General features: G+C 36.0%; 1 protein-coding gene across 1 annotated transcript in view; it reads right to left on the bottom strand.

The window, feature by feature from the left end:
• Nucleotides 1–865: 865 nt before the first annotated feature.
• The window catches only part of LOC106074855 (transcription factor Sox-10-like), a 53,523-nt gene continuing 26,877 nt past the window's right edge, over nt 866–27,511 (bottom strand). The window contains exons 3-4 of the mRNA XM_013235733.2: nt 7,737–8,068; nt 866–4,216 (exon numbers count right to left, since the gene is read on the bottom strand). Of these exons, the coding sequence (XP_013091187.2) occupies nt 3,492–4,216; nt 7,737–8,068 (1,057 nt within the window). The 3' untranslated portion in view covers nt 866–3,491. The remainder of the gene's footprint in view (nt 4,217–7,736; nt 8,069–27,511) is intronic.

The raw sequence follows: 27,511 nt of genomic DNA, 5'->3' as shown, positions 1-27,511 counted from the left end.
GCACCAAAGGGATTAGAAGATAGGCACCAAAGCGAACAAACATTTAAAAGGTAAGTGATTAGTAACCGTGATGGTTATTCTGTAATTATCATTGTTATTAGTAGTCTGACATGTTTTGGTCACTGGGCTTAAGTATTTAGTTTCAGCTACTAAACATGAGCAGTAGGTATGGAACATAAGTTAGAGTGTAGCAGTTAGTTTTGAAATTACGTACAGTTAGTGTGTAGAATTAAGTACTGAGATTAGCCAACATGAGTACGGATAGAAAATTGAAGAATAAAAAAATGAGAACATCAAACTGATGATTTCAAAAGTTTTAGCAGGAGATCTAATGTAGGTAGAAAGTCTGTATTTAGTGGTTATCATTCAAGCAAGTGATTAGAAATGATTCATTAAAGTTATTATGTTTGAAAAGTATCGAAGTAGATACCTATTTACTAATTCAGGTGTCACCAGGTAAGCAGAAAATGGTTATGGATGCAATGACCATCACTTTAGACATAGGTTAGTATCATACAGAAAAAAAATGCATAGATGCTGGTCCGGTTACTCTATTCACCTGACAACGTATGTACTGCACATCAGCAAAGTTTGGAGAATTTATTTGCTAGCAAGAGACTTGCGAAAATGTTTTACTTTGAAAATATCAAATGATGATGTTAAAAGTTAGTGGCTAGCAAGAGACTTGCGACAGTGTTCTACTTTGAAAATATCAAATGCTGATGTCTATCAATGCAGAAGATTGTTGTGGTGAACTGATCAGCCATGAGTTAAGTAAAAGGAATCAATCATGGCGATGGTCATATAGATCTGCAGTGGTCATTAGATAGGTGATTGTAGAAATGTAGAGATAATAAGTCAATGGTCATGGGTAGAAACGGTGAGTTTATTGAATATGTAAGAAATGTTGACTGTAGAGGGCATTCAGTAGATATGTGCTGGCGTTATGTAGAAAGATTATGGCGTTTCAATGGCAGTTGGAAAGTCTTCAGAGGTCATAGGTTAAGAGCAGGGCCAGCTTTAGGCCACTGCAACCTATGTGGCCGCAGTGGGCCCCGCATTTTCATAGGCCCCGCCCTAATTCTAGAACTAGGTGTAAATTATTTTCCAAGAGCTCATGGAAATCTCCTGAAATTGCAAAATGTTTCAAAAAGTCCCTACTGAAATTATTAAAATCTTCTGAAAACTCAAAAAAATCTCCTGAAACACAGATATAATTGTCATTTCGGGGCGATATTCAATATGAAAAACTTCAAACCTACTCGCTATAAAAAAAAACGGCATTGCCAGCTTTCATTTAATAAAAACGTAATAATAGGGCGAAGTTCAAATACTTAATTTACTTTAATAGTTACTGGAATATAAGTATAGATCTGAATCTAGTTCGATCTCTTACAAAAAAAAAAAAAAGAAAAAGCGATATTTTGCAAGTCTTTGCAAGTCGATAGTAAATCTATAAGGCAGTTCTAAATGTTTATAGACTTTTTGTTGGAAAACTACCATCTACTGTTAATTTGACCGTAATTTTGTACCTATTATGTATAAAATGCAAAGCCAAAGAAGAATGTATTTTCTAATACAAAATCTTAATTTTCATTTATTATCCTTATCCCTACCCAGACTAGGCCCCGCTCAAACAGTTTCGCATAGGGCCCACAATCTGTAGGACCGGCCCTGCTTAAGTTAAGAGTGTCTGTCATAGGTATAAGTTAAAATGTTGAATGTACCCAAAATAATTAGATATACCTGTACCAGGTATATCATTTTTCTTTTGGTGATATTTTTGATATAATATAAAGTATAATATTAAAAGATATATATATAGTGAGCATTAGTGTATATTGGCCAGTAGATACTTAGTAGTAAATAAAATAGAACAAGAACACAACGTCAGTACACTTTGGATGAACTCCACAGGATGGAGATGAAATAGAATTGTACAAAATACAAAATAATATTTACATTTTAATGTGCAGCGTGCAGTGCGACGCTCGACTCAGCTAATTAGATATAAATATGCACACATAAAAAAGATTTCCAATAGATCAGATACATTCATAAATAAAGTACTTAATGAGATACATATAAAATCAACAAAAAAAAAAGAGAGAGATAATAGCTGATTAAAAAATGACCACGTGATTGAACAGCTAAATTATAGAATAATGTCTTCACTGAACTAATGTATGTAACAACTGTATGCTATATTTCTATTGACACTAAGAAAAATTCGCTTATGACTGATTGCAAAGAGCTAAATCTATAAACATCCGAAAAGGTGTATATGTAAATATGTTGATGTCCTAATGCTTTGTACAGACATCTAGCTAACAGAAAGTATTATGTTTCATTCATGTGTCAAACAAAAGGTTTACTTTCACAAGCCAATAAGAACCTGACATCAAACAAAAACAGTGATCAAATATGTACATAAATAGTTGGATTACATCATTTCACAAGAGTTTGATTATGTTGTTGAAACACAAGTCAGGTACAAATCAACATCCATAAAACTTCCAGGCCAGTGAAAGAAAAGTCTATCGAAATATTTTGCTGTGAGTTGCTGCCTGGAAACAACATTCCGAGCTATTGTGCTCTATGCTTGGATCTCTAGAAGGACACGAATCAAATTCTTCAAGATATAAAAATATAAAAATCTTCAACTCCGTTTATAGATTTTGATTTGCACGCTGGGAAGTATGTTAGAAGTTAGTTAGAACTAGTTCACTCCGAAGGCATGTACCAGTAAGTTGGGGCTGTTAGGCTAGAACATACCACTTGGTGTCAATGTTTTCATTGGTACACTTTCTAGGTCATGATGTGTACAACTTAATCTCTGTCCTGAGGCATATAGAAACCAAATATTGAAAGCAATTTTACAAAAATAATGAGATTCAAGAAGGAGTATTTATGTTCACGAAATATCATCTGTTCACTAACTAGTTGATACACCCTCAGCAAGTCAAACCATAATGGATAGTACACCGTCAGCAAGTCAAACCATAATGGATAATACACCGTCAGCAAGTCAAACCATAATGGATAGTACACCGTCAGCAAGTCAAACCATAATGGATAGTACACCGTCAGCAAGTCAAACCATAATGGATAGTACACTGTCAGCATCAGACAAGTCAAACCATTTAATCTTGTACCATGTAGTGACAGTGCCCTTGTGACAGAGAACGATACACAGCTTAGCTTTTTTGTGGTGTTATTTTAACAGCCTCAAAAAGTTTATTTTGATCAGACTCTGTGGGACATCTAAAATAGTTTTTTTTTTTCTGTGGGACATCTAAAATAGTTTTGTTTTTTTCTGTGGGACATCTAAAATAGCTATCTTCAGAAAAATTCATTCATTGATCGAAGAAATAAATTAGTTATTTGTTTGTTTTTTTAGGCTGACTTTACAAGTAGTTAAACCCTATTGAACTTGTGAAACTACTGCATCAGTGTTAGGGGGAGGGACACGATATCTCTGAAACTGGCACTCATCCAAATCTCTCCCAGGTTTGTTCCGAAGGCCCCGCAGCCGGTATTGCGCTAAACATTCCTTGTCTATGTAGCCCCATGGTGTATTGATAGCCAGTAGAGGACAAGAGACTGGGGCTATTCTGTGCAGAATAAGGGCTGGACATGTGGTTGTAGGGACCCTCGTAACGAACTTGATTACTGTTGTAGGAGCTCTGGTCATATTTACTATCACATCGGTACTGCGATTGCAGAGTTATTGGCCTCATGCCGTGAGACTGTTGCTCTAATTTGACCGAGCAGCTCTCATCGTTTGGGTATTTACATTCTGAAGAGGATGTGTTGGCGTGGAGAAAGTTATCACTTCCAGAGAGACTGGTTGGCGAGGACTGCGGTGCGCTCCCAACGGGTGTACTGTTCAGAGGAGGAGACCTTGTTGTCGATGGCCCTTGTTCAGACAGATTATAGGACGAAGTCGGACCATGAGTCATATAGGATGTTAGGCAAGACGATGTGCCCGGTGCACTCATGCGTCCATATTGAGATGACCAACCGGAACCAGAATTGGCAGATGTCTGCATAGGCCCACTCATGTAACATGGTGGGTAGCTGCTGTCAGGGTGATGTTGGGGATGGGGGACCCCAGGTGGGGGTAGGTACTGGTCAAGATCTTGATCATCAAACTGCTCAATTACTTCCGGGCTGAGATCCATTCTACTAAAGTCAATGGGGTGTCCAGATGGTCCTGAGAAATACAATAAAAGTTGAGTTCAGTGAACCAGACATATCAAAATAGTAGTGGAAGATTACATTGGATTTCGCGCATTAATAATTCTAATAATGAGTTTAAAACAAATAACATGAGTACACTAAAGTTGACGGGAAAACAATATTTTTGAGGAATGAAAGAACTAGGATCCTGTTGATGTAGAGTACACATTTGATGTACCAACGAGAGATGTTCACATAAAGAAACACTAGAAATACAAATATGTATGTAACATAGTTAATTGCAGCGTAATGGAATGTTACTCCCATACACTCAGCATGCTGTAATTAATGAATAGAATACAAGGATCCATTCAATGTACAAACTTCACTTAAGGCACATTCCTTTGACGTGAAGCTATGAGTTCTGTATATACTTGCTTTGCAGCAGAGTGGAAAGTTGATTTGAAAAAACGACTGGACAAGATTCTAGAGCTGAAGACATAACTTTGCTTTACATATTCATGAGTTGAGTGTAACTTCTTCATGAGCTGAATGTAACTTCTTCATGAGTTAAGTGTAACTTCTTCATGAGCTGAATGTAACTTCTTCATGAGTTGAGTGTAACTTCTTCATGAGCTGAATGTAACTAACTCTTCATGAGCTGAATGTAACTTCTTCATGAGTTGAGTGTAACTTCTTCATCAGCTGAATGTAACTTCTTCATGAGTTGAGTGTAACTTCTTCATGAGTTGAGTGTAACTTCTTTATGAGCTGAATGAAACTTCTTCATGAGTTGAGTGTAACTTCTTCATCAGCTGAATGTAACTAACTCTTCATGAGCTGAATGTAACTTTTTCATGAGTTGAGTGTAACTTCTTCATGAGTTGAGTGTAACTTCTTCATGAGCTGAATGTAACTTCTTCATGAGTTGAGTGTAACTTCTTCATGAGTTGAGTGTAACTTCTTCATGAGCTGAATGTAACTTCTTCATGAGTTGATTGTAACTTCTTCATGATGAGTTGAGTGTAACTAATTCATGAGTTGAGTGTAACTTATTCATGATGAGTTGAGTGTAACTTATTCATGAGTTGAGTGTAACTTCTTCATGATGAGTTGAGTGTAACTAATTCATGAGTTGAGTGTAACTTATTCATGATGAGTTGAGTGTAACTAATTCATGAGTTGAGTGTAACTTATTCATGTTGAGTTGAGTGTAACTTCTTCATGATGAGTTGAGTGTAACTAATTCATGAGTTGAGTGTAACTAATTCATGAGTTGAGTGTAACCTATTCATGATGAGTTGAGTGTAACTAATTCATGAGTTGAGTGTAACTTATTCATGTTGAGTTGAGTGTAACTTATTCATGAGCTGAATGTAACTTCTTCATGAGTTGAGTGTAACTTCTTCATGAGCTGAATGTAACTTCTTCATGAGCTGAATGTAACTTTTTCATGAGTTGAGTGTAACTTCTTCATGAGTTGAGTGTAACTTCTTCATGAGCTGAATGTAACTTCTTCATGAGTTGAGTGTAACTTCTTCATGAGTTGAGTGTAACTTCTTCATGAGCTGAATGTAACTTCTTCATGAGTTGAGTGTAACTTCTTCATGATGAGTTGAGTGTAACTAATTCATGAGTTGAGTGTAACTTATTCATGTTGAGTTAAGTGTAACTTCTTCATAAGTTGAGTGTAACTTCTTCATGAGTTGAGTGTAACTTCTTCATGAGCTGAATGTAACTTCTTCATGAGTTGAGTGTAACTTCTTCATGAGTTGAGTGTAACTTCTTCATGAGCTGAATGTAACTAACTCTTCATGAGCTGAATGTAACTTCTTCATGATGAGTTGAGTGTAACTAATTCATGAGTTGAGTGTAACTTATTCATGATGAGTTGAGTGTAACTTATTCATGAGTTGAGTGTAACTTCTTCATGATGAGTTGAGTGTAACTAATTCATGAGTTGAGTGTAACTTATTCATAATGAGTTGAGTGTAACTAATTCATGAGCTGAATGTAACTTCTTCATGAGTTGAGTGTAACTTCTTCATGAGTTGAGTGTAACTTCTTCATGAGCTGAATGTAACTTCTTCATGAGTTGAGTGTAACTTCTTCATGAGCTGAATGTAACTAACTCTTCATGAGCTGAATGTAACTTCTTCATGATGAGTTGAGTGTAACTAATTCATGAGTTGAGTGTAACTTATTCATGATGAGTTAAGTGTAACTTATTCATGAGTTTAGTGTAACTTCTTCATGATGAGTTGAGTGTAACTAATTCATGAGTTGAGTGTAACTTATTCATGATGAGTTGAGTGTAACTAATTCATGAGTTGAGTGTAACTTATTCATGATGAGTTGAGTGTAACTAATTCATGAGTTGAGTGTAACTTATTCATGTTGAGTTGAGTGTAACTAATTCATGAGTTGAGTGTAACTTATTCATGATGAGTTGAGTGTAACTTATTCATGTTGAGTTGAGTGTAACTTCTTCATGAGTTGAGTGTAACTTCTTCATGATGAGTTGAGTGTAACTAATTCATGAGTTGAGTGTAACTTCTTCATGATGAGTTGAGTGTAACTTATTCATGAGTTGAGTGTAACTTATTCATGTTGAGTTGAGTGTAACTAATTCATGAGTTGAGTGTAACTTATTCATGATGAGTTGAGTGTAACTAATTCATGAGTTGAGTGTAACTTATTCATGATGAGTTGAGTGTAACTAGTTCATGAGCTGATATAACAACTATTGACAACGTTCTAGTAACTATCACTTGCATTAATTGTTTCATTTCTTGTAACATTGTTTGTTTTATAAAGCTTCTATTAACTGTCAATCTTTGTGTCTAGGTGGAATTGTATACACGATATTTCTCCCACTTCCCATTGTCTGATCAAGTTGAAACTTGGCACAATTATTCATTTCGATGACAACACATGAATTAATAAAACAAAATAGTTAATAACTTAGTCATCATTAATTCATTCTGTTTGAGATAGATATGTACAAAGCTAAGATCCCGATTTTGAATTCAGACTAGAGCAGTTTTTCGTAACTATTATATGAAAAAACAGCCCGGAAACCTTCTCCCAGATACCCCCTCTCTCTCCCCTACCTAACCATAATAGGATTGGACCAATAGCTATCTGAGTATTGAATACGAATGAAAGTCGTGCTAAACCACAAAACAAAACAACAATTATTACAAATATTTCGTACCAATCGCTCCATTGTATAATACTTAGTCTAGATCTATTAAAAATTAATGACTTGATTAATTCAAATAATTGATGCAATCTCACTCAATATAACTAAATAGAAGCTTTGTTTTTTAAAAGTATGTTTCCTATTTTATTTGTTTATTCGCATCACTTCTCGGACCCTGATATTTTCTTGTCATGTTTGACACTTTTTGGTCCAGCCTCAGCCATATTTGAAAGCAATCTTAACAAACTTTGATGCACCAGTGCTAGCAAAGGTCTTCTCTTCCTATTACAATTCTTTGACATTCTAAAGTCAGTGCAAGAATGACATCACATTACCATCTCTGACTTACCCATAATATAGCCACGATGTGCGCGTCTCTCATACATGCATTTGAGAACCACTGGGTCTTGTTGGTTAGGTGTAACGGGCGGGGTCGGTGGTCCATTTGAATTGCCCTGTTGGCTGGAGCATTCACTGTCACAGTCATCGCTAGCAGACGATGTGTCTCGACCTGCCTGGGAAGACTTGGAAGTATGCGCCCCACCGGAAGTTGCGCTACCCCCTTTAGGGGCCTTCCTTCTCCTGGGCTGGTACTTGTAGTCAGGATGATCTTTTTTGTGCTGGACTCGAAGTCTCTCGGCCTCTTCTACAAATGGTTTCTTCTCGCCTTCATTGAGTAGTCTGAGGAGAAGATTGAGAATAGTAGAATAGAGTTTCACACACTTTTCAGTCTGAGGAGAAGATTGAGAATAGTAGAATAGAGTTTCACACACTTTTCAGTCTGAGGAGAAGATTGAGAATAGTAGAATAGAGTTTCACACACTTTTCAGTCTGAGGAGAAGATTGAGAATAGTTAAATAGTAGGGCCTGTAGTTTCACACACATTTCAGTCTATTTTGTTTGGTAAGCAACTTAATGGGAAGGTGGAACTATTTCTGAGCACTACAGGAGGATTTCAATAAGAATCAATACGTCGCTAAAAGACGGTTCAAGTAGTCAGATTGTGAACATTACCAATGCCAAGCCCGAGCCAAGGTGTCAATTATATCACACAAACTGCCAAGTAAATCATTTTTACAATGTACAAAATTTTTGAGAACCTAAAAAACTATGCAAAGACTTTTTAAGCATTTCTCTTAAGTTTATACATGTTGTGTTTTCTTTTAAACATTAACACTTTTTATTTATATTAATACTAAAGGAGTAGTATCTATGTTTTTGTAGTCATTTCCCTTTGAGTATATGTTTGTAAATAAATAACAAAATAAACTAGTGTTTTAAATGTCAGTATTTTAAATATTATTTCGTAATCAACGGATTCTCTTTCAGAAAATGACCACCTATTTTAAATACATTACAGACAAGCATTAAATGAGAGTTGTAATTATACAATTAGATCGGCATACTATAACACTGTAATAGACAAATTGATAAACAAGGTTACAAAGACAGTTTGTGTGAAACAAACTGAAAATCGGTCCCCGAAATGGTCCACCCAGGCAGGTAAAAAGGCAAGTTTCAATATTATCAGAATGAAATTCTATCAAAGACAAATAACAGAAAATAATGGAGAAAAAAAGGTTAACATCTCGTGTGGTGCCCCAGCGGTCCAGCAGACCAAAGGATAGGTGAAAGTAAATGTGAATTTAGATATGAACCTGGCCTAACTGATGTCTTATAATGAATATCTAATTGATCTAATTGTTTTGTAGAGGGCCAATCTCTTATTCCTCAAGAATAAAACATTTCCGTAAAAAAAAAAATATAAAAAAAATTTCTTTGGTCAGGTGTTGCATGGTAATAGTGCTGTGCGGCAGTTCACACAATAATATGAAAAACTACTTATTTATTGTTGTTTTAAATTATGTCTGACTTATATGCATACTAAATAGATTTTTCTCTTTAAAAAAATAATTAACTTTTTTTGTGTGTAAATATAGTACTTAGTAAAACAGAACTTACATAACTTCACAATAAAAATTAAAAAAAAAAAATTTTGATAAAAAGTATACAACCATTTGCATAATTATGTTAAAAAAGTGGTGGGTAGCTCTTATCCCTGATAAAATAAGCCTGAAATGTTTGTTATCATTAATAGTGAATAGTTGTAAAAGTGGTGTATTTTTATGAAAAAACTGCTTGCATAAGTGATTTGAAAGATTAGATTTTTCGACTTCAGAAAAGAAAAAAAGTGTCTGTTGCGTCAGAACTATGAATGGTCTAAAATATTGTAATGTTGGATTTTTATTATCTTTTCTAGTTTACGAGATCTAAATGGGACGGACGGACAGACGGACAGACATGCCACACAAAACTAATAGCGTCTTTTCCCCTTTCGGGGGCGGCTAAGGGGGCGGTAAATACAACAACTTTTGATACTACTAAATTTTAACTTTAGACATCTAATTTGTATTTATTATTTATTTCACTAGATAAGTGTGTTTCTAAGTGACATCTAAATATAGATCTGTTTGGAAGGAGATAACCCATCCCATACATCAGTTAACTAGAAACACTACAATATGTTTGCACTAGTACCGCTACAAGAAACACTTGTCAAGACTTTCCGTTTTAAAAGAATTTGTGTAGACATTTATGTGAAGCATTTCATGCCAAAATGAAAACTCTCTTGTTTTAGATACATAGACACTTGAATGTGGTACGAACAATTGTAAATTCATTATTGTGTACCGTTAAGATATTAATCTGCAAAATCAAAGACATTGCCACTATCTATTTATCTATCTATCTATCTATCTATTATCTATCGATCTATCCATAAATGTCTGTGTGTGTGTGTATACATCTATATAACTTTATGGCTCTCCATCTGTTTGTCAATGTATAGTTATTCTTTTTTTCACGACCAATTGGCATTGTAAGAGCGTTTATTGAAACGTCAGACCTTAGTACCGACATAGTACTTGCATGCCTAACGACGAACAGAGCTAAACGAAACACTGATAATAAACATTTAGGCAGCCGTTACAAAACAACTATTTGGGAAAGAAAATATAAATACATTCAAAGTGTAGTCCAGCCATCATGTTTTTTGTTTCCCTCTGTGGAGAACGAAGCGCAACTCAAGCGCTAATCATACGTTTAGGTTGTCTTGACCCAAGCAATTATAATTCTGCCTGGACCAGCTCTGGAGAAGTCAATGGTGAGACAGATAATCATAAAGTGTGATTCGGACGATGATAGCTGTCAGTGGATGACATTGATCCTGTCCATCTTGAGTCAGCCTATCAAACACAATGGGCACTTCATTGTCTGAACAATTGATTTCCTTTTTGACATGACTTTGAGTCAACTTGTTACTTTCATGAGCCATTGTCTCAGCTGGTAATATTTAGTTTTGATTCTGAACCTGTGTACCAGCAAATGGTTGGGTTAAGACAATGAAGTTAACCCTAGAGAACTGAAAGTTCGAATGGTCATAGAGTTCATCTTTTTGACCAATTGTTTAGGATGATACATGTGACCTACATGTGACCTACATGTGACCTAGTTATGTTTTAAAATGTCTAGGCTCATAACATAGAGGTCAAGTTCACACAAACCTTTCTGTATAAAGTCTGTATTTGACCTTGTATTGCTCTCTCCCGTAGGCCTGTTTCACTTTAAGGGAATATGCGAAATCTTTTTTTGTTTTTGTTTTTACCATTTGATATATTCATTATTTTATTTTATTATAATGATTAAGTTTAGTCAAAAAATTCATCAACTTTTGCGACATGTGATTCGCCTATCAAACATCCGCATGTGGTATATTTAAGGCATTGCTTATGAACTGGGATCAATATTTTTGTAACGGTGGCCTTTTTGTACAGAAAACATATACTGGTTAAAGTTCATAGGCATACTCATTAGACACTGATTGGCAAGACTTGGACAAGCAATAAAACTAAAATAGGAACACACATGTCATATGTACAGTCTGAAATTTAAAAGTAGTTTAGTAAGTTAAAGTGAATTGTTGTAACTGTTTGATAGTTTTCATTGTTCTTTCAAAACAAAAAAATGTAAAATCTCCATAAAGTTTAATCTCCACTTCTAGTACTCCAGTCATTAGTGAAACTCGTACAAACAGTTACGGAAGTAACAACAACACACAAAAGATATATATAAAGTTTGTCATTTTCATTTGGTAATTTATCGACCCTCATAGGAAAAGCTTTATTGATTTTGTCCGTCTGTCTGTGTATTTGTCTGTCCATCTGCCACTTTAAAATCCTAAAGTTTTTTGGAAGATCCGATGTTAATACAAACAATGTAGAGCTCATTGGTTATCTGAACTCGAACCAATCTTTCAAAAAATTTGCTTGTTTAAAATATGCATGCATTATTTAAAATAAAATAAATGTTGAAACGTCTTGTGACCACAGCGAAAGGAGGGGGGGGGGGTTCTAGTCTAACTGAATAACTGTTTATTATGTGTGTGTGTGTGTGTGTGTGCGCGTAACAGCTTCACTCAGTATTCCTAGAGTTTGCACGTTTTTAAACAGATACTTGTTTGTGTTACGTAATGGGGCAGTACGACTGATCCGCTAGAGACAGATACTTGTTTGTGTTACGTAATGGGGCAGTACGACTGATCCGCTAGAGACAGATACTTGTTTGTGTTAATTAATGTGGCAGTAAGACTTTTATATCTATTATATCTTTAATATCTTTTTTTTAAAGGGAACATTTTACAAATGAACTATTCAATCATGACAATATTATGGCAGTGTAACAGTCGACAAACTATTTTGTTCTAATTGCAATCCACGGAACTCTCACTAACACTCGAAAGTACACCATTGTCTTCTAGCCCAAAGTGTATGGCCACTTGGTATTCTAAAGTAGTTCTACACTAGCCAACTAGATGGGTATATCGGAACTTAGTCACTGGTCATCATTCAGATACTAGATATAAAAGGTCAATCAATGAGAAGTCTAAGATCCGTGACGTGAGTGCATGTAAGTGGTGGAGAGAAGATCAGACTTGACCTACTTGGGAAATCCCAGTTCAAGTGAGAAGCGAAATAGGACCGCCATTTTTGGAAGCTAGCCAATCGAGTATACCCTGGCATAAGCGAGTCTCTAGAGAAATTTTCAAACGCAGAATTCATATTTTATCCATTTTTTATTTAACGTATTCTATTTTAAGAATGAAAACTTAAAATTATCTTTAGTAAAATTAAATTTATACCAAGAATCTATCCTAAAAATATCTTTACATGTAACTAGAACCCAATGAAAACATAGGCTACTAAAGAAGGTTCACGCTAACAATTCGTATAGATTCAAGTACCAGTATCGCCTTGAGTCAGTGCTCTCGCTAATTGAATATTAAAAAAAAAAAGAAAATATGCATATTTTATGTACATTCAAACAATTTCTAAAACATGATTAAAAAAGTATTTGATTCAATTTCATATTACCATGGTTACTAGTTGCAAATCCATGACAATGTAAGCCTTATTGTAACTAAAATATTGTTAACAGATCTATATACTTAATGAAAGAAACGATGGCAGATCTATTTGAATCACTATTAAATCGATTCTGTAATTAGCTACAAAATAGATCATTTCTTGAAGATTCGACTTGAATGAGATAAGATCTAAAGCATGAAACAATGATCCTAAGTGTGTGTGTGTGTGTGTGTGTGATCTACATTCAGAGGAAATGATTGAGTTTAGAAGCAGCGTCTCCTCTCTTCTGTCATACTGCTGACCAGTCTTGTGTTCCCTTTTTCTTTCCTTCAGTTTCGGCCACTGAATGACGGACAAAGCCATGAGATACATTATGTATTTATAGACACAATTACTCAAATGGTGGGTTCACTTGGTCAGTTTACACTTCCACTAGGTGGTCCTCAAACAAGAAAAATATACAACCACGAATTTCTTGAATGTCTATCTTTTGGTTGGAAACGTTTAGGAACAAATGAAGAGTTTACATAACAAATAAAGAGTTTACATAACAAATAAAGAGACTACATAACAAATGGAGAGACTACATAACAAATGAAGAGATTACATAACAAATGAAGAGTTTACATAACAAATAAAGAGACTACATAACAAATGGAGAGACTACATAACAAATGAAGAGTTTACATAACAAATGAAGAGTTTACATAACAAATAAAGAGACCACGTAACAAATGAAGAGTTTACATAACAAATGGAGAGTTTACATAACAAATGGAGAGTTTACATAACAAATAAAGAGTTTACATAACAAATGGAGAGTTTACATAACAAATAAAGAGTTTACATAACAAATGGAGAGTTTACATAACAAATGGAGAGTTTACATAACAAATGGAGAGTTTACATAACAAATGGAGAGACTACATAACAAATGGAGAGTTTACATAACAAATGGAGAGTTTACATAACAAATGAAGAGACTACATAACAAATGGAGAATTTACATAACAAATGGAGAGTTTACATAACAAATGAAAAGTTTACATAACAAATAAAGAGTTTACATAACAAATGGAGAGTTTACATAACAAATGGAGAGACTACATAACAAATGGAGAGTTTACATAACAAATGGAGAGTTTACATAACAAATGGAGAGACTACATAACAAATGGAGAGTTTACATAACAAATGGAGAGTTTACATAACAAATGGAGAGTTTACATAACAAATGGAAAGACTACATAACAAATGGAGAGACTACATAACAAATGGAGAGACTACATAACAAATGGAAAGACTACATAACAAATGGAGAGACTACATAACAAATGGAGAGTTTACATAACAAATGTAGAGTTTACATAGCAAATGGAGAGTTTACATAGCAAATGGAGAGACTACATAACAAATGGAGAGACTACATAACAAATGGAGAGACTACATAACAAATGGAGAGACTACATAATAAATGGAGAGACTACATAACAAATGGAAAGTTTACATAACAAATGGAAAGACTACATAATAAATGGAGAGTTTACATAGCAAATGGAGAGTTTACATAGCAAATGGAGAGACTACATAACAAATGGAGAGACTACATAGCAAATGGAGAGACTACATAACAAATGGAGAGTTAACATAACAAATGTAGAGTTTACATAGCAAATGGAGAGACTACATAACAAATGGAGAGACTACATAACAAATGGAGAGTTAACATAGCAAATGGAAAGTTTACATAACAAATGGAGAGTTTACATAGCAAATGGAGAGTTTACATAACAAATGGAGAGTTTACATAACAAATGGAGAGACTACATAACAAATGGAGAGTTTACATAACAAATGGAGAGTTTACATAACAAATGAAGAGACTACATAACAAATGGAGAATTTACATAACAAATGGAGAGTTTACATAACAAATGAAAAGTTTACATAACAAATAAAGAGTTTACATAACAAATGGAGAGTTTACATAACAAATGGAGAGACTACATAACAAATGGAGAGTTTACATAACAAATGGAGAGTTTACATAACAAATGGAGAGACTACATAACAAATGGAGAGTTTACATAACAAATGGAGAGTTTACATAACAAATGGAGAGTTTACATAACAAATGGAAAGACTACATAACAAATGGAGAGACTACATAACAAATGGAGAGACTACATAACAAATGGAAAGACTACATAACAAATGGAGAGACTACATAACAAATGGAGAGTTTACATAACAAATGTAGAGTTTACATAGCAAATGGAGAGTTTACATAGCAAATGGAGAGACTACATAACAAATGGAGAGACTACATAACAAATGGAGAGACTACATAACAAATGGAGAGACTACATAATAAATGGAGAGACTACATAACAAATGGAAAGTTTACATAACAAATGGAAAGACTACATAATAAATGGAGAGTTTACATAGCAAATGGAGAGTTTACATAGCAAATGGAGAGACTACATAACAAATGGAGAGACTACATAGCAAATGGAGAGACTACATAACAAAGGGAGAGTTAACATAACAAATGTAGAGTTTACATAGCAAATGGAGAGACTACATAACAAATGGAGAGACTACATAACAAATGGAGAGTTAACATAGCAAATGGAAAGTTTACATAACAAATGGAGAGTTTACATAGCAAATGGAGAGTTTACATAGCAAATGGAGAGACTACATAACAAATGGAGAGACTACATAACAAATGGAGAGACTACATAACAAATGGAGAGTTAACATAACAAATGGAGAGTTAACATAACAAATGGAGAGACTACATAACAAATGGAGAGTTTACATAACAAATGAAGAGTTAACATAACAAATGGAGAGACTACATAACAAATGGAGAGACTACATAGCAAATGGAGAGACTACATAACAAATGGAGAGTTAACATAACAAATGGAGAGTTAACATAACAAATGGAGAGACTACATAACAAATGGAGAGACTACATAACAAATGGAGAGACTACATAACAAATGGAGAAACTACATAACAAATGGAGAGACTACATAACAAATGGAGAGACTACATAACAAATGGAGAGACTACATAATAAATGGAGAGACTACATAATAAATGGAGAGACTACATAACAAGACTTAACATATTTGTTGTTTCATTATTGAGTGATTGTAACTGTTAAAATAATGGTGAACTAATGAGACACTGACAGCATCTTTACAATGTATCCTCCAGACTAGAGCTTGAGACATGTTTGGCTAATCTTTTGCTTGTAAAGCTATGTAGATTTTTGAACTCATCTTTAAAACAACGTTACAAAGACAGTTTGTGTGGAAACACAAACTCAAAATCGGCCCCCCTAAGTGGTCCACCAGGTTAGACCAGGTAAAAAGGTAGGTTTCTATATTTTCAGAAAGAATATCAGAATGAAATTCTATCTTAGGCAAATGACAGAGAAGAATGGAGAAAGAAGGTTAACAGATCTTGTGTAGTGCCCCAGCGGTCCAGCAGACCAAGGGATAGGTGGAAGTGAAGGTGAAGTTGTATGTGAACCTGGCCTAACTGATGTCATATAATCATTATGTAATTGATCAAATTGTTTTGTAAAGGGCAATCTCTTATTCAAAGCCTCAAAAAAAAAATTTCCGAAAAAGAAAATTCCGTTTGTTATATGTACTGTTACAGGTGTGTCGTGGGGCAATAATATGAAAAACTACTTATTAATTGTTGTTTTAAATTATGTTCTACTTATATGAATATTAATAGATTTTTTTCTCTTTAAAAAAAAGTAATATTTTTTTGTAATTGTAGTAGTTAGTATAACAGAACTTACTTAACTTAGCTATTTTGACCAAAAATCTGCAACCGTTTGTATATATGTGTTAAAAATATGGATCTCCCTTACTAAATAGCCTCCCGTGTTTGTTACTATTAATAGTGAATAGTTGTAAAAATGGTGTATTTTTATGAAAAAAAAAAAACTGCTTGCATAGTTTATTTTAAAAAATTATTTTTTTTTCTTTCAGAAAAGAAAAAAAATAGCCGTCGCATCAGAACTTTGAAAGTTCTAAAATATCATAATGTCGGATTTTTACTATCTTTTCTAGTTTACGAGATCTAAACGGGAGGGACAGACAGACATACCACATAAAACTAATAGCGTATATTCCCCTTTCGGGGCAGCTAACTAGAAAAACTCAACTCTACTTTTATACACAGAAAAAAAATAACTCTGTACTTATACACAGAAAAACCCAACTCTATATTTAAGCACAGACATCCCTATCCCATTAAGAAATTCAATCCTTTTATCTCGAAATGAAAACACTCGCCTGATTATTAGATAGTAGTATCTCTCCATCAGTCCAATTACTAGACGAACTACATTGAATAGATTATTTATTTAGATTTGGACACCAAGAGTTTTCTTCCTTCGGTCTGACTTCTGCTCTGACTTCTGCTCTAACTTTGCTCTAGCTTCTGCTCTAATTTCTGCTCTGACTTCTGCTCTAACTTTGCTCTAACTTCTGCTCTAATTTCTGCTCTGACTTCTGCTCTAACTTCTGCTCTAACTTTGTTCTGACTTCTGCTCTAACTTTGCTCTAACTTCTGCTCTAACTTCTGCTCTAACTTTGCTCTAACTTCTGCTCTAACTTTGCTCTAACATCTGCTCTAACTTTGCTCTAACATCTGCTCTAACTTTGCTCTAACATCTGCTCTAACTTCTGCTCTAACTTTGCTCTAACATCTGCTCTAACTTTGCTCTAACATCTGCTCTAACTTTGCTCTAACATCTGCTCTAACTTCTGCTCTAACTTTGCTCTAACATCTGCTCTAACTGCTGCTCTGACTTATGCGCCCTTAGTTTCATACAAACGAATTCATCTCACAGTTTGACACTCAGCAGATTTGTCAATAAGTTGCTGTTAAACAACATTATCATCTACAACTAGTTCTTGACGACCACATCTACAACTAGTTCTTGACGACCACATCTACAACTAGTTCTTGACGACCACATCTACAACTAGTTCTTGACGACCACATCTACAACTAGTTCTTCACTACCTTATTTGTCTATACGAGTTCTCTCCGTTAGAGTGTCACTTGTTATTTACTGTTCGCCCCCCTCCCTCCCCTGCGCCACTTCTGTTGTCTTTTAGGGCCATTTTGAATGATAGCATTAGACGTCTCTACATTTATTGACAAATCATTGAAATGAGTCAACATTTTTTCTGCAAAATGAATTTTATTTCAAAAAATAGAGCAATCCACTTCAGAAATAGTCTTCCTGTAGTTCAGGTCATCTAAGTTTTAATTGTAGTGTAGAAATACTATTTCTATATTTAATATCATTATTTAAGGTTGAACTTTGACCTGGTAATATTTCATTTCACCTTTTTAAAATGAGCTTCAATGCTGTCCCTTGTTTTTCCACATTTGATTTATTGATTGAGTCTTTTGGAGAAGGTTTGGTACGTTTTTGAGAGCCCAAACTTGAAACGAAAATGTCAATGAAATAAAGTTTTAGATAGAAAGAGATCAAAATGACGTCATGATTAAAAGATTGATAGCTACAATATCAGGAGAGAGAGAGAATAATTAAAGACTAACGAACAAATTGGATCAAAACTTTGTTGAGTGACCTTGGAGCATGTATTCATGGGCGTAGCCGGGGGGGGGGGGGGGTTCTAGGGGTTCAACCCCCCCCCCCCGAAATGAACCCCCCCCCCCTTTGGCTGGGGGGGGGGAGGCGGAATTTAGTGACTATTTTTTTGTTTTGATTTTGTTTATTTTAGGTGAGATTTTCATACTAAACCATCACTTGCCCCAGCACAACCAAAGGGGTTTTGAGTTTAAAACCCCCTACCAGGGGGGTTCGAGTTTAAAAACCCCTACTAGGGGTTTTGAGTTTAAAACCCCCTACCAGGGGTTTTGAGTTTTAAACCCCCTACTTGGGGTTTTTGCAGTTAACTCCCCCTCTTCTATAAAACAAAACAAAAAAAAAATGCAAACGAAAATCCCTAATTCCAAGAGCACAGTTAAGGAAGATTTTGATTCTAAAACCCCGTCTAAAATTTACAATAAACCCCCTCTTTAATATAAAAAAAAGCTAATTACGCACTCAAAATGTTATGAGCGTAGCTAAATGGGTTTTGACTCAGTTTTGAGTTTAAACTCCACTTCAGCGGGGTTTGAAGGTAAAAAATACCTCTTTAATAATGAAAAAAAGCAAATTATACACTAAAAATATTATGAGTGTAGTCTATGGGGTTATGAGTTTAAACTCCCCTCCAGTGGAGTTTGAAGCTAAAAAGTACCTCTTCAATATAAATAAAAGAAAATTACTCACTCTAAAATCTATGAGCGTAGTCAAAGGGGTTTTGAGTTTCAACCCCCATTCAGAGGGTTTGGTGCTAAAAATACATCTTCAATATAAAAAAAAAGCAAATGACACACTAAAATTATTTGAGCGTAGCCAAGCCAATCGGGGGTTTTGAGTTTCTTCTACAGATGGCTTTTTTTTAACGTTTAAAACCCCTCCAGATGGTTTTGAGTCTAAGATCCCCCTACAGAGCATTTTGAGGTGGAAAACCCCCAACAGAAGATTTTAACGATAAAACTTCTCTTTTCGATATAAAATCTAAAGCAAACTACAGTCACTTAATTCCAAGAGCGTATTCAAGAGAGGTTACACATTTTTACCAGTGGCAGGGCTCCATTAATAAACTGCAGTGAATAGTCATCTACCGAAATCGAAAAACACTAAATATAGCTCAACAAAGATGGCTAAGACAGGTTTTAGGAGTCAGTTATAGAGATCGGATCTAAATCAAGGAAATCCTATGCCGAACTGGGAGTCGACCCCTTAGTAAGATTGTGAGAGAGCGACGCATGAGGTTTGCGGGACATGTTCTCCAACAAAATGAATTACGCATAAGAACAACTTAGTACAACTTAGCGCCACTCATTCATGGAGGTCCTCATGGTAGGTGGGAAGAGGCTTCAGACATTAGCAGTGATATTTTTATGGAAACTGCTTGACGTCAAAGGCTCCGAACTGCGTGGGAGGGTCTAAGTCAGTACGAATAGCAAATTAGGTTTTTGAAATAAAACTTTTTAATAGCAGGAAAATGGACTGTAGATACCTCAGAATATGCATTTTGTTGGCTTTCAATACCAGAAATAGTGCTTGGCGGCGGGGCTTCGCCCCGCGCTGGGGAGCTCCTGGCGCTCCCCCAGACCCCCTTGCTAGTAATGGCGGGGAGTCCACAATTTTATGGAAACAGCTTGATGGCAAATGTGCCGAACGACGAGGGAGGGTCTAAGTCAGTAAGAATAGCACATTAGATTTTTGAAAAAGAACTTTTTAATAGCAGGAAAATGCACTGTAGATACCTCAGAATATGCATTTTGTTGGTTTTCAATATCAGAAATAGTGCTTGGCGGCACAATAAACGTCTACCGAAAGAATGAAGGGTCAGAATGTAATAAAGATTATGTACACACTCACACACACACACACATACACATAAATACATATAATTTTTTTTTTCGCGGGGGGGGGGGGGGGGAGAAAAAAATTCACCCCCACCCCGAAAAAAAAATCCTGGCTACGCCCATGCATGTATTTGTTACAAAAGGCAGGCTGTCATTACAACGATGTGTTACTGTTAGTCACACCTCACTGCAAGCTTCATTTTCTGATTTTCAATAGTGTTCATCTATTTTAAAACTATGGCACATTCAAATATTCGAATAGAAACTGAAGCTCTGCCTTGGCACTGAAGAGGTTGAAATTCTTTCTGACTAGCGTAGAAGTACAGACATTGAAGTTGTTACCTTTGTATGTAATTCAATAAATTTGACATATAATTATCTAAATTATCCATGACTTGACAAATTGACTTAATCATTAATTACTATGACGTCAGAAACATTTACAAAATTTAAAATACTGTCCTTGTAATTCATTAGCACTTTCGGCATCGTCCACATGGGCCACTTTTTTTGACATTTAAAAAAAATCCAATTTTATTTGATTGCGTAACATGACTTTATTTGTAATTTGAGTTATGTCAAAAATAAACCAACCATCCAGACATATCTGAGCAGCCCATTGGTTTCAATTCTACTCTTCCCTAACCCCAACATTGCTTCAGCTCGAGTGAAAGGAAGTTGTTATTCTATCGCAACCATTGAGAAGCTCGAGTGAAAGGAAGTTGTTATTCTATCTCAACCATTGAGAGGCTCGGGGGTTAGAGTTCATTTTAAAATGATCGCTACATAAAACTTTATCATGAAAAGATCAAAGTATCAAATAAAAGTTGTGTTTGTATATTTCCAACTACAGCCACAACAACAAGAGGCGGAGTAGAGAGTTTCTTCTTGTATTAGAAACTGCAACACAACTTACAGCTCAAGACTTTGTTACAATTGATTTACTTAAGCTTGTAGGATCAATCTTACCGATAGTAGTTGAAGACAATTAATATAGACCGTAGGGGTCTAACAAACAAAACGGTATGAGGCCAGATTAACCAAAAGAGGCAAGAAGCCCCAAAAAGAGGCACAAGCACAAAAAAAAAAAAAAAAGAGGCATGAGCCAAAAAAAAAAAAAAGTTCCTATGTAAAAATTATTTTTCTTGTTTTAAAGTGCGTATTTGATTTCCTTCCATCCAAGTTTGGAAAGTGTTTGGAAAGTGTTAGGAAAGTGTTTGGAAAGCACAAAGTATTGATGACGGCGGAACTGAAATCAGATTTGCACTTCCGTCTTCGTTTACGAGAAGAAGACATGTGACGGACTAATGAACAGACATAGAACATAAAATAAGTAGACGTTGTTTCCTATCAGTGACTGATTCTGTAGCAAGACAATGCCACATCACCAAACACATTAAACAGTGTAAAAACAACATGTGATGGCACAGAAGCATGTCATGTCACAACAACGTGTCATGACACAACAGCATGTCATGTCACAACAAACTGCAATGACACAGAAGCATGTCATGTCAAAACAACGTGTCATGGCACAGAAGCATGTCATGTCACAACAGCATGTGATGGCACAACAACGTGTAATGGCACAACAGCATGTGATGGCACAGAAGCATGTCATGTCACAACAGCATGTGATGGCACAGAAGCATGTAATGTCACAACAGCATGTGATGGCACAGAAGCATGTAATGTCACAACAGCATGTGATGGCACAGAAGCATGTAATGTCACAACAGCATGTCATGTCACAACAACATGTAATGTCACAACAACGTGTGATGTCATAACAGCGTGTAATGTCACAACAGCGTGTAATGTTACAACAGCGTGTAATGTCACAACAGCATGTCATGTCACAACAACATGTAATGTCACAACAACGTGTCATGTCATAACAGCGTGTAATGTCACAACAGCGTGTAATGTCACAACAGCGTGTAATGTCTTAACAGCATGTAATGTCACAACAGCATGTGATGGCACAGAAGCATGTAATGTCACAACAGCATGTGATGGCACAGAAGCATGTCATGTCACAACAACGTGTAATGTCACAACAACGTGTAATGTCACAACAGCATGTGATGGCACAGAAGCATGTCATGTCACAACAACGTATAATGTCACAACAGCATGTAATGTCACAACAGCGTGAAATGTCACAACAGTGTGTAATGTCACAACAGCATGTGATGGCACAGAAGCATGTCATGTCACAACAACGTGTAATGTCACAACAGCATGTGATGGCACAGAAGCATGTCATGTCACAACAGCGTGTAATGTCACAACAGCATGTGATGGCACAGAAGCATGTCATGTCACAACAGCGTGTAATTTCACAACAGCATGTGATGGCACAGAAGCATGTAATGTCACAACAGCGTGTAATTTCACAACAGTGTGTAATGTCACAACAGCATGTGATGGCACTGAAGCTTGTAATGTCACAACAACGTGTAACCTCACAACAGCATGTGATGACACAGAAGCATGTAATGTCACAACAGCACGTGATGTCACAACAGAATGTGATGTCACAACAGCATGTAATGTCACAACAGCATGTAATGTCACAACAGCATGTCAAAACAACGTGTCAAGGCACAAAAGCATGTCATGTCACAACAGCATGTAATGTCACAATAACGTGTAATGTCACAACAGCATGTGATGGCACAGAAGCATGTTATGTCACAAAAACGTGTCATGTCACAACAGCATGTCATGTCACAACTACGTGCAATGGCACAGAAGCATGTCATGTCAAAACAACGTGTCATGGCACAGAAGCATGTCATGTCACAACAACGTATAATGTCACCACAGCATGTAATGTCACAACAGCGTGTGATGTCACAACAGCGTGTAATGTCACAACAGCATGTGATGGCACAGAAGCATGTCATGTCACAACAACATGTAATGTCACAACAACGTGTGATGTCATAACAGCGTGTAATGTCACAACAGCGTGTAATGTCACAACAGCGTGTAATGTCTTAACAGCATGTCATGTCCCAACAGCATGTGATAGCGCAGAAGCATGTCATGTCACAACAACGTATAATGTCACCACAGCATGTAATGTCACAACAGCGTGTAATTTCACAACAGCGTGTAATGTCACATGAGCATGTGATGGCACAGAAGCTTGTAATGTCACAACAACGTGTAACGTCATAACAGCATGTGATGGCACAGAAGCATGTCATGTCACAACAGCGTGTAATTTCACAACAGCGTGTAATGTCACAACAGCATGTAATGTCACAACATCATGTAATGTCACAACAACGTGTAATGTCACAACAGCATGTGATGTCACAACAGCATGTAATGTCACAACAGCATGAAATGTCACAACAGAATGTAATGTCACAACAGCGTGTAATTTCACAACAGCGTGTAATGTCACAACAGCATGTGATGGCACAGAAGCATGTAATGTCACAACAGCATGTAATGTCACAACCGCATGTAATGTCACAACAGCATGTAATGTCATACATTTCTGACAGTAATCTAAGTTCTGAACAACTTTTTTTAAATTTTACAACTTTGTTTTGTTCTGTCTCTACGTGAACTAGTTCTGAACACACTACTTACGTTTGCCTACCCTAGAGACTTACTTACCTGTACTGGTAAGCGGGAAGTCGTAATCTAGGTTTTTCCCAAATTAGGAAGTAACATTTCAATGTAGGCACAAGAACTACTTTTTAACCTAAAGGAACATGACATTTCTGAATGTATTTATATCCCTTTTGTTTTGTTTTGTTCCATTGTGTCCTAAATAGTGTCCATTGTTTGCCACATTTACAATTGGTCATTACATCTTCTACAATACTTGCATTGAGCAAGCACTTCTATTTCAACCATTCCACTTAATGTTTACCCATAATCAAATTAAATAACCAATTGGAAACACGTGGAGTTGAAGAGTTCAATATTTCCAATACTAACATTTCCAATACAACGCCATAGGTTTTAAACGTAAACTTTCGGGTTCCGAGAGAGGGAAAGACAGGCAGAGGACATATAGAGGACATGTAGAGGACATAGGGCAGACTGGGAAAAGACATCTATAAAACATGGGTAAGGCATTTATAAGACATCTGGAAGACATGTTGAAGACTTTGGGAAGACATCGGGAAGTCTGCGTATACCGTGTACATTACATTATAAGACATACACATCAATTTATATCTCATGAATAGTGTTACAAATGAACAGTGATAGGTAGAGGTCAACGTATGACCCCGGCGAGATGACACAGCAGCTAGTGTTCCCTGGAATCTACATGTACAAACAAAGACAGGATGTGACGTGTCCTCACGTGTTGTTCCAGGGGACGAACAGATCTAAGTAGGGGGACAGTTACTAATGAATAGTGACAGATAGAGGTCACAACTTGTGACCCCGGCAAGATGACACTGCAGCCGATGTTTTCTGGAATCTTCATGTATAAACAAAGACAGGATGTGACGTTTCCTCACGTGTTATTCCAGAGGATACTAGCCGTGTTTGTGTAACTTTGGACAAGCGATTAGGGACTCTATATAAGCCAGAGAGTTAATGCGAAAGTCAGTCGTATGGAGTCGTGAGTGAGCCGTTACAGTCGATACAGACTATGTAAGACGCGTGCGGCTCTGTGGAAGAGAAATGTGTACGACTCAATGCAAGTTAACTAGGGTAGAGTTAACTGGAGTGGACTACTGTCGTTAAAGTCTATACAGCGAACTACAGTGGACTTGAGCTGTTACAGTCGATACAGTCGATGTAAGACGTGTGCGGCTCTGATTCGGTAGACTTGAGTACGACTTGGTTCAGCTTTGGGAGACCTGGAGCGACACTGGGAAGTGTGTCGTTGGTCTGTTCTGTGGAATACGGCTCGAGGAAAGTTGAGAAGAGAGGAATTGCAACGAAGTGAAGAGATGAATTGCAACGAAGTATAGCTAACTGTAAACTGACAGATATTGTACAGTCTTCTACGCTACATGTTACAGTAACGAATTGTTAGAGTTAATAGTCATTAAAGTTATATGATACTGAAAGTTTAGTCGTCAAGTTCTTTGCTGTGTTCTTATTTGTCTGCCAACTAATACATCTAGCCAGAAGATTCAGAAAAACGCAACAATACTATAGTTTCTACTTTCATTTTTTTTTCCTAGTCATTTTTAGCGGCCCCCGAAAGGGAAAAAGACGCTTTTAGTTTTGTGCGAAATGTCTATCCGTCTGTCCCGTTTAGATCTCGTAAACTAGAAAAGATATTGAAAATCCGACATCACAATATTTTAGACCATTCAAAGTTCTAATGCAACGGCTACTTTTTTTTTTCTGAAAGCGAAAAATCTAATTTTTAAAATCAGTTATGCAAGCAGTTTTTTAAAGAGAAAAGGCTAATTAGTATGCATTATAAGTTAGACCTATTTTAAAACGAATAATAATCTTATAAATTTTATTTTCTTTAACCTTTTTAATACATGGATGTAGTCAAAGAATTCAAAAAATAGATGAAGCCTTCCCAAAACAATTACATTTTCTAAAGACCAGGTAAAGCGCTTAGCTTCCGAACCGAGGATCCCGGGTTCGAATCCTGATGAAGACTGGGATTTTCAACTTCGGAATTCTTGGGCGCCCTTGAGTCCACCCAGCTCTAATGGGTACCTGACATTAGTTGGTGAAAAGTAAAGGCGGTTGGTCGTTGTGCTGGCTACATGACACCCTCGTTAACCGTAGGCCACAAAACAGATGAACTTTACATCATCTGCCCTATAGACCACAAGGTCTAAAAGGGGAACTATTTAGGCCAGGTTCACATCTAACTTTGCATTCACTTGCACCTATCCCTTGATCTGCAGCACCATTGGGGCACTACACAAGATCTGTCAATCTTCTTTCTCCATTCTTATCTCTCATTTGTCTTTGATATAATTTCATTTGGATGTTCTTTCTGAAAATATTGAAGCCTGCCTGGGTGGACCACTTCCTGGGCCGATTTTAAGTTTCCACACAAACTGTCTTTGTAACCTTGTTTTCTCTTAAAAATAACAAATTCGTATCTAAGAAGTTATAGAAACCATCAATAAACAAGATTACATACCCAGAGGCTTCCCCCCATAGGATCCGCCAATTAGCAAATATTCAAGCCACAATTTTTTTATTATCTAAAGTAATAGAATTTCGAAGAATGAATTGACGTTACGTTTCACTCGAAAACAAACTGAATGACCTATAATCAAATACAGAGATCTCTGGAATGACCTATAATCAAATACAGAGATCCCTGGAATGACCTATAATCAAATACAGAGATCCCTGGAATGACCTATAATCAAATACAGAGATCCCTGGAATGACCTATAATCAAATACAGAGATCTCTGGAATGACCTATAATCAAATACAGAGATCTCTGGACCTTTTGGTAAGAAAACTAAATTTATATACATCAGAAGAATGATTTTAAATAATTTTTTGGTATTGCTGTTTTAATTTTACAAAATGAACAGCCTTTTATCGATTATGAGATTTCTGCTTATAGTATATTCATGTGTTTGTTTATTAAAAAGAGAAATCGTCTTTCCAATATCTTTTCAATTTTGTCAAATCTGATTGTAACATACAGAAAGACAAAGCTAATGGACACCGTACATCATAAAAAGGCCGTTAACAAAATGATTTGAAACTTTAAAAAAATATTTGGATGGGGTGGGGGGAGTGCGGCATTCCACATAGCTCCCACGCCAAGTACTTAACAATTTGGGAAACTATTTCCTTTCCATGCTGCAATCAAACAAACATAAACATTCCACTTCCCAAATTTCCACTGCTTTACTATTGTGATCTAGATCTACTTCTTTAGTAAAACTATAAGCAAAGATTATATAATCAATGACTAAATTGTCTAGATCTAGAATCTAAATCTATTAAATAGAGATCTAGACTAGATTTACAATTCTAGATATAGATTTCTGTGGCATTTTACGTCTCGAGAGACGATCTTTTCCCTTTGCAACTTCTTGTGTGACTAAAGAGGCCAATCCTTGATACACAGCTGCGATCGCAGGTTGGGCATATATAATCACCAGGCGCCGTTGCATTATCACCCTTCTTTCTGCTTCTGTTGTATATGACATCTGCAATCCGAGACCCTTCCTTTATGCTCTCTCTCCATGTAGATCTGTCCTGTGGAAGTC

The sequence above is a fragment of the Biomphalaria glabrata genome, chromosome 2 (genome assembly GCF_947242115.1).
Source record: "Biomphalaria glabrata chromosome 2, xgBioGlab47.1, whole genome shotgun sequence".
NCBI lineage: Eukaryota > Metazoa > Mollusca > Gastropoda > Planorbidae > Biomphalaria > Biomphalaria glabrata.
The sequence above is the reverse complement of the archived record's forward strand: the minus strand, read 5'-3'. Positions and strand labels throughout refer to the sequence as shown.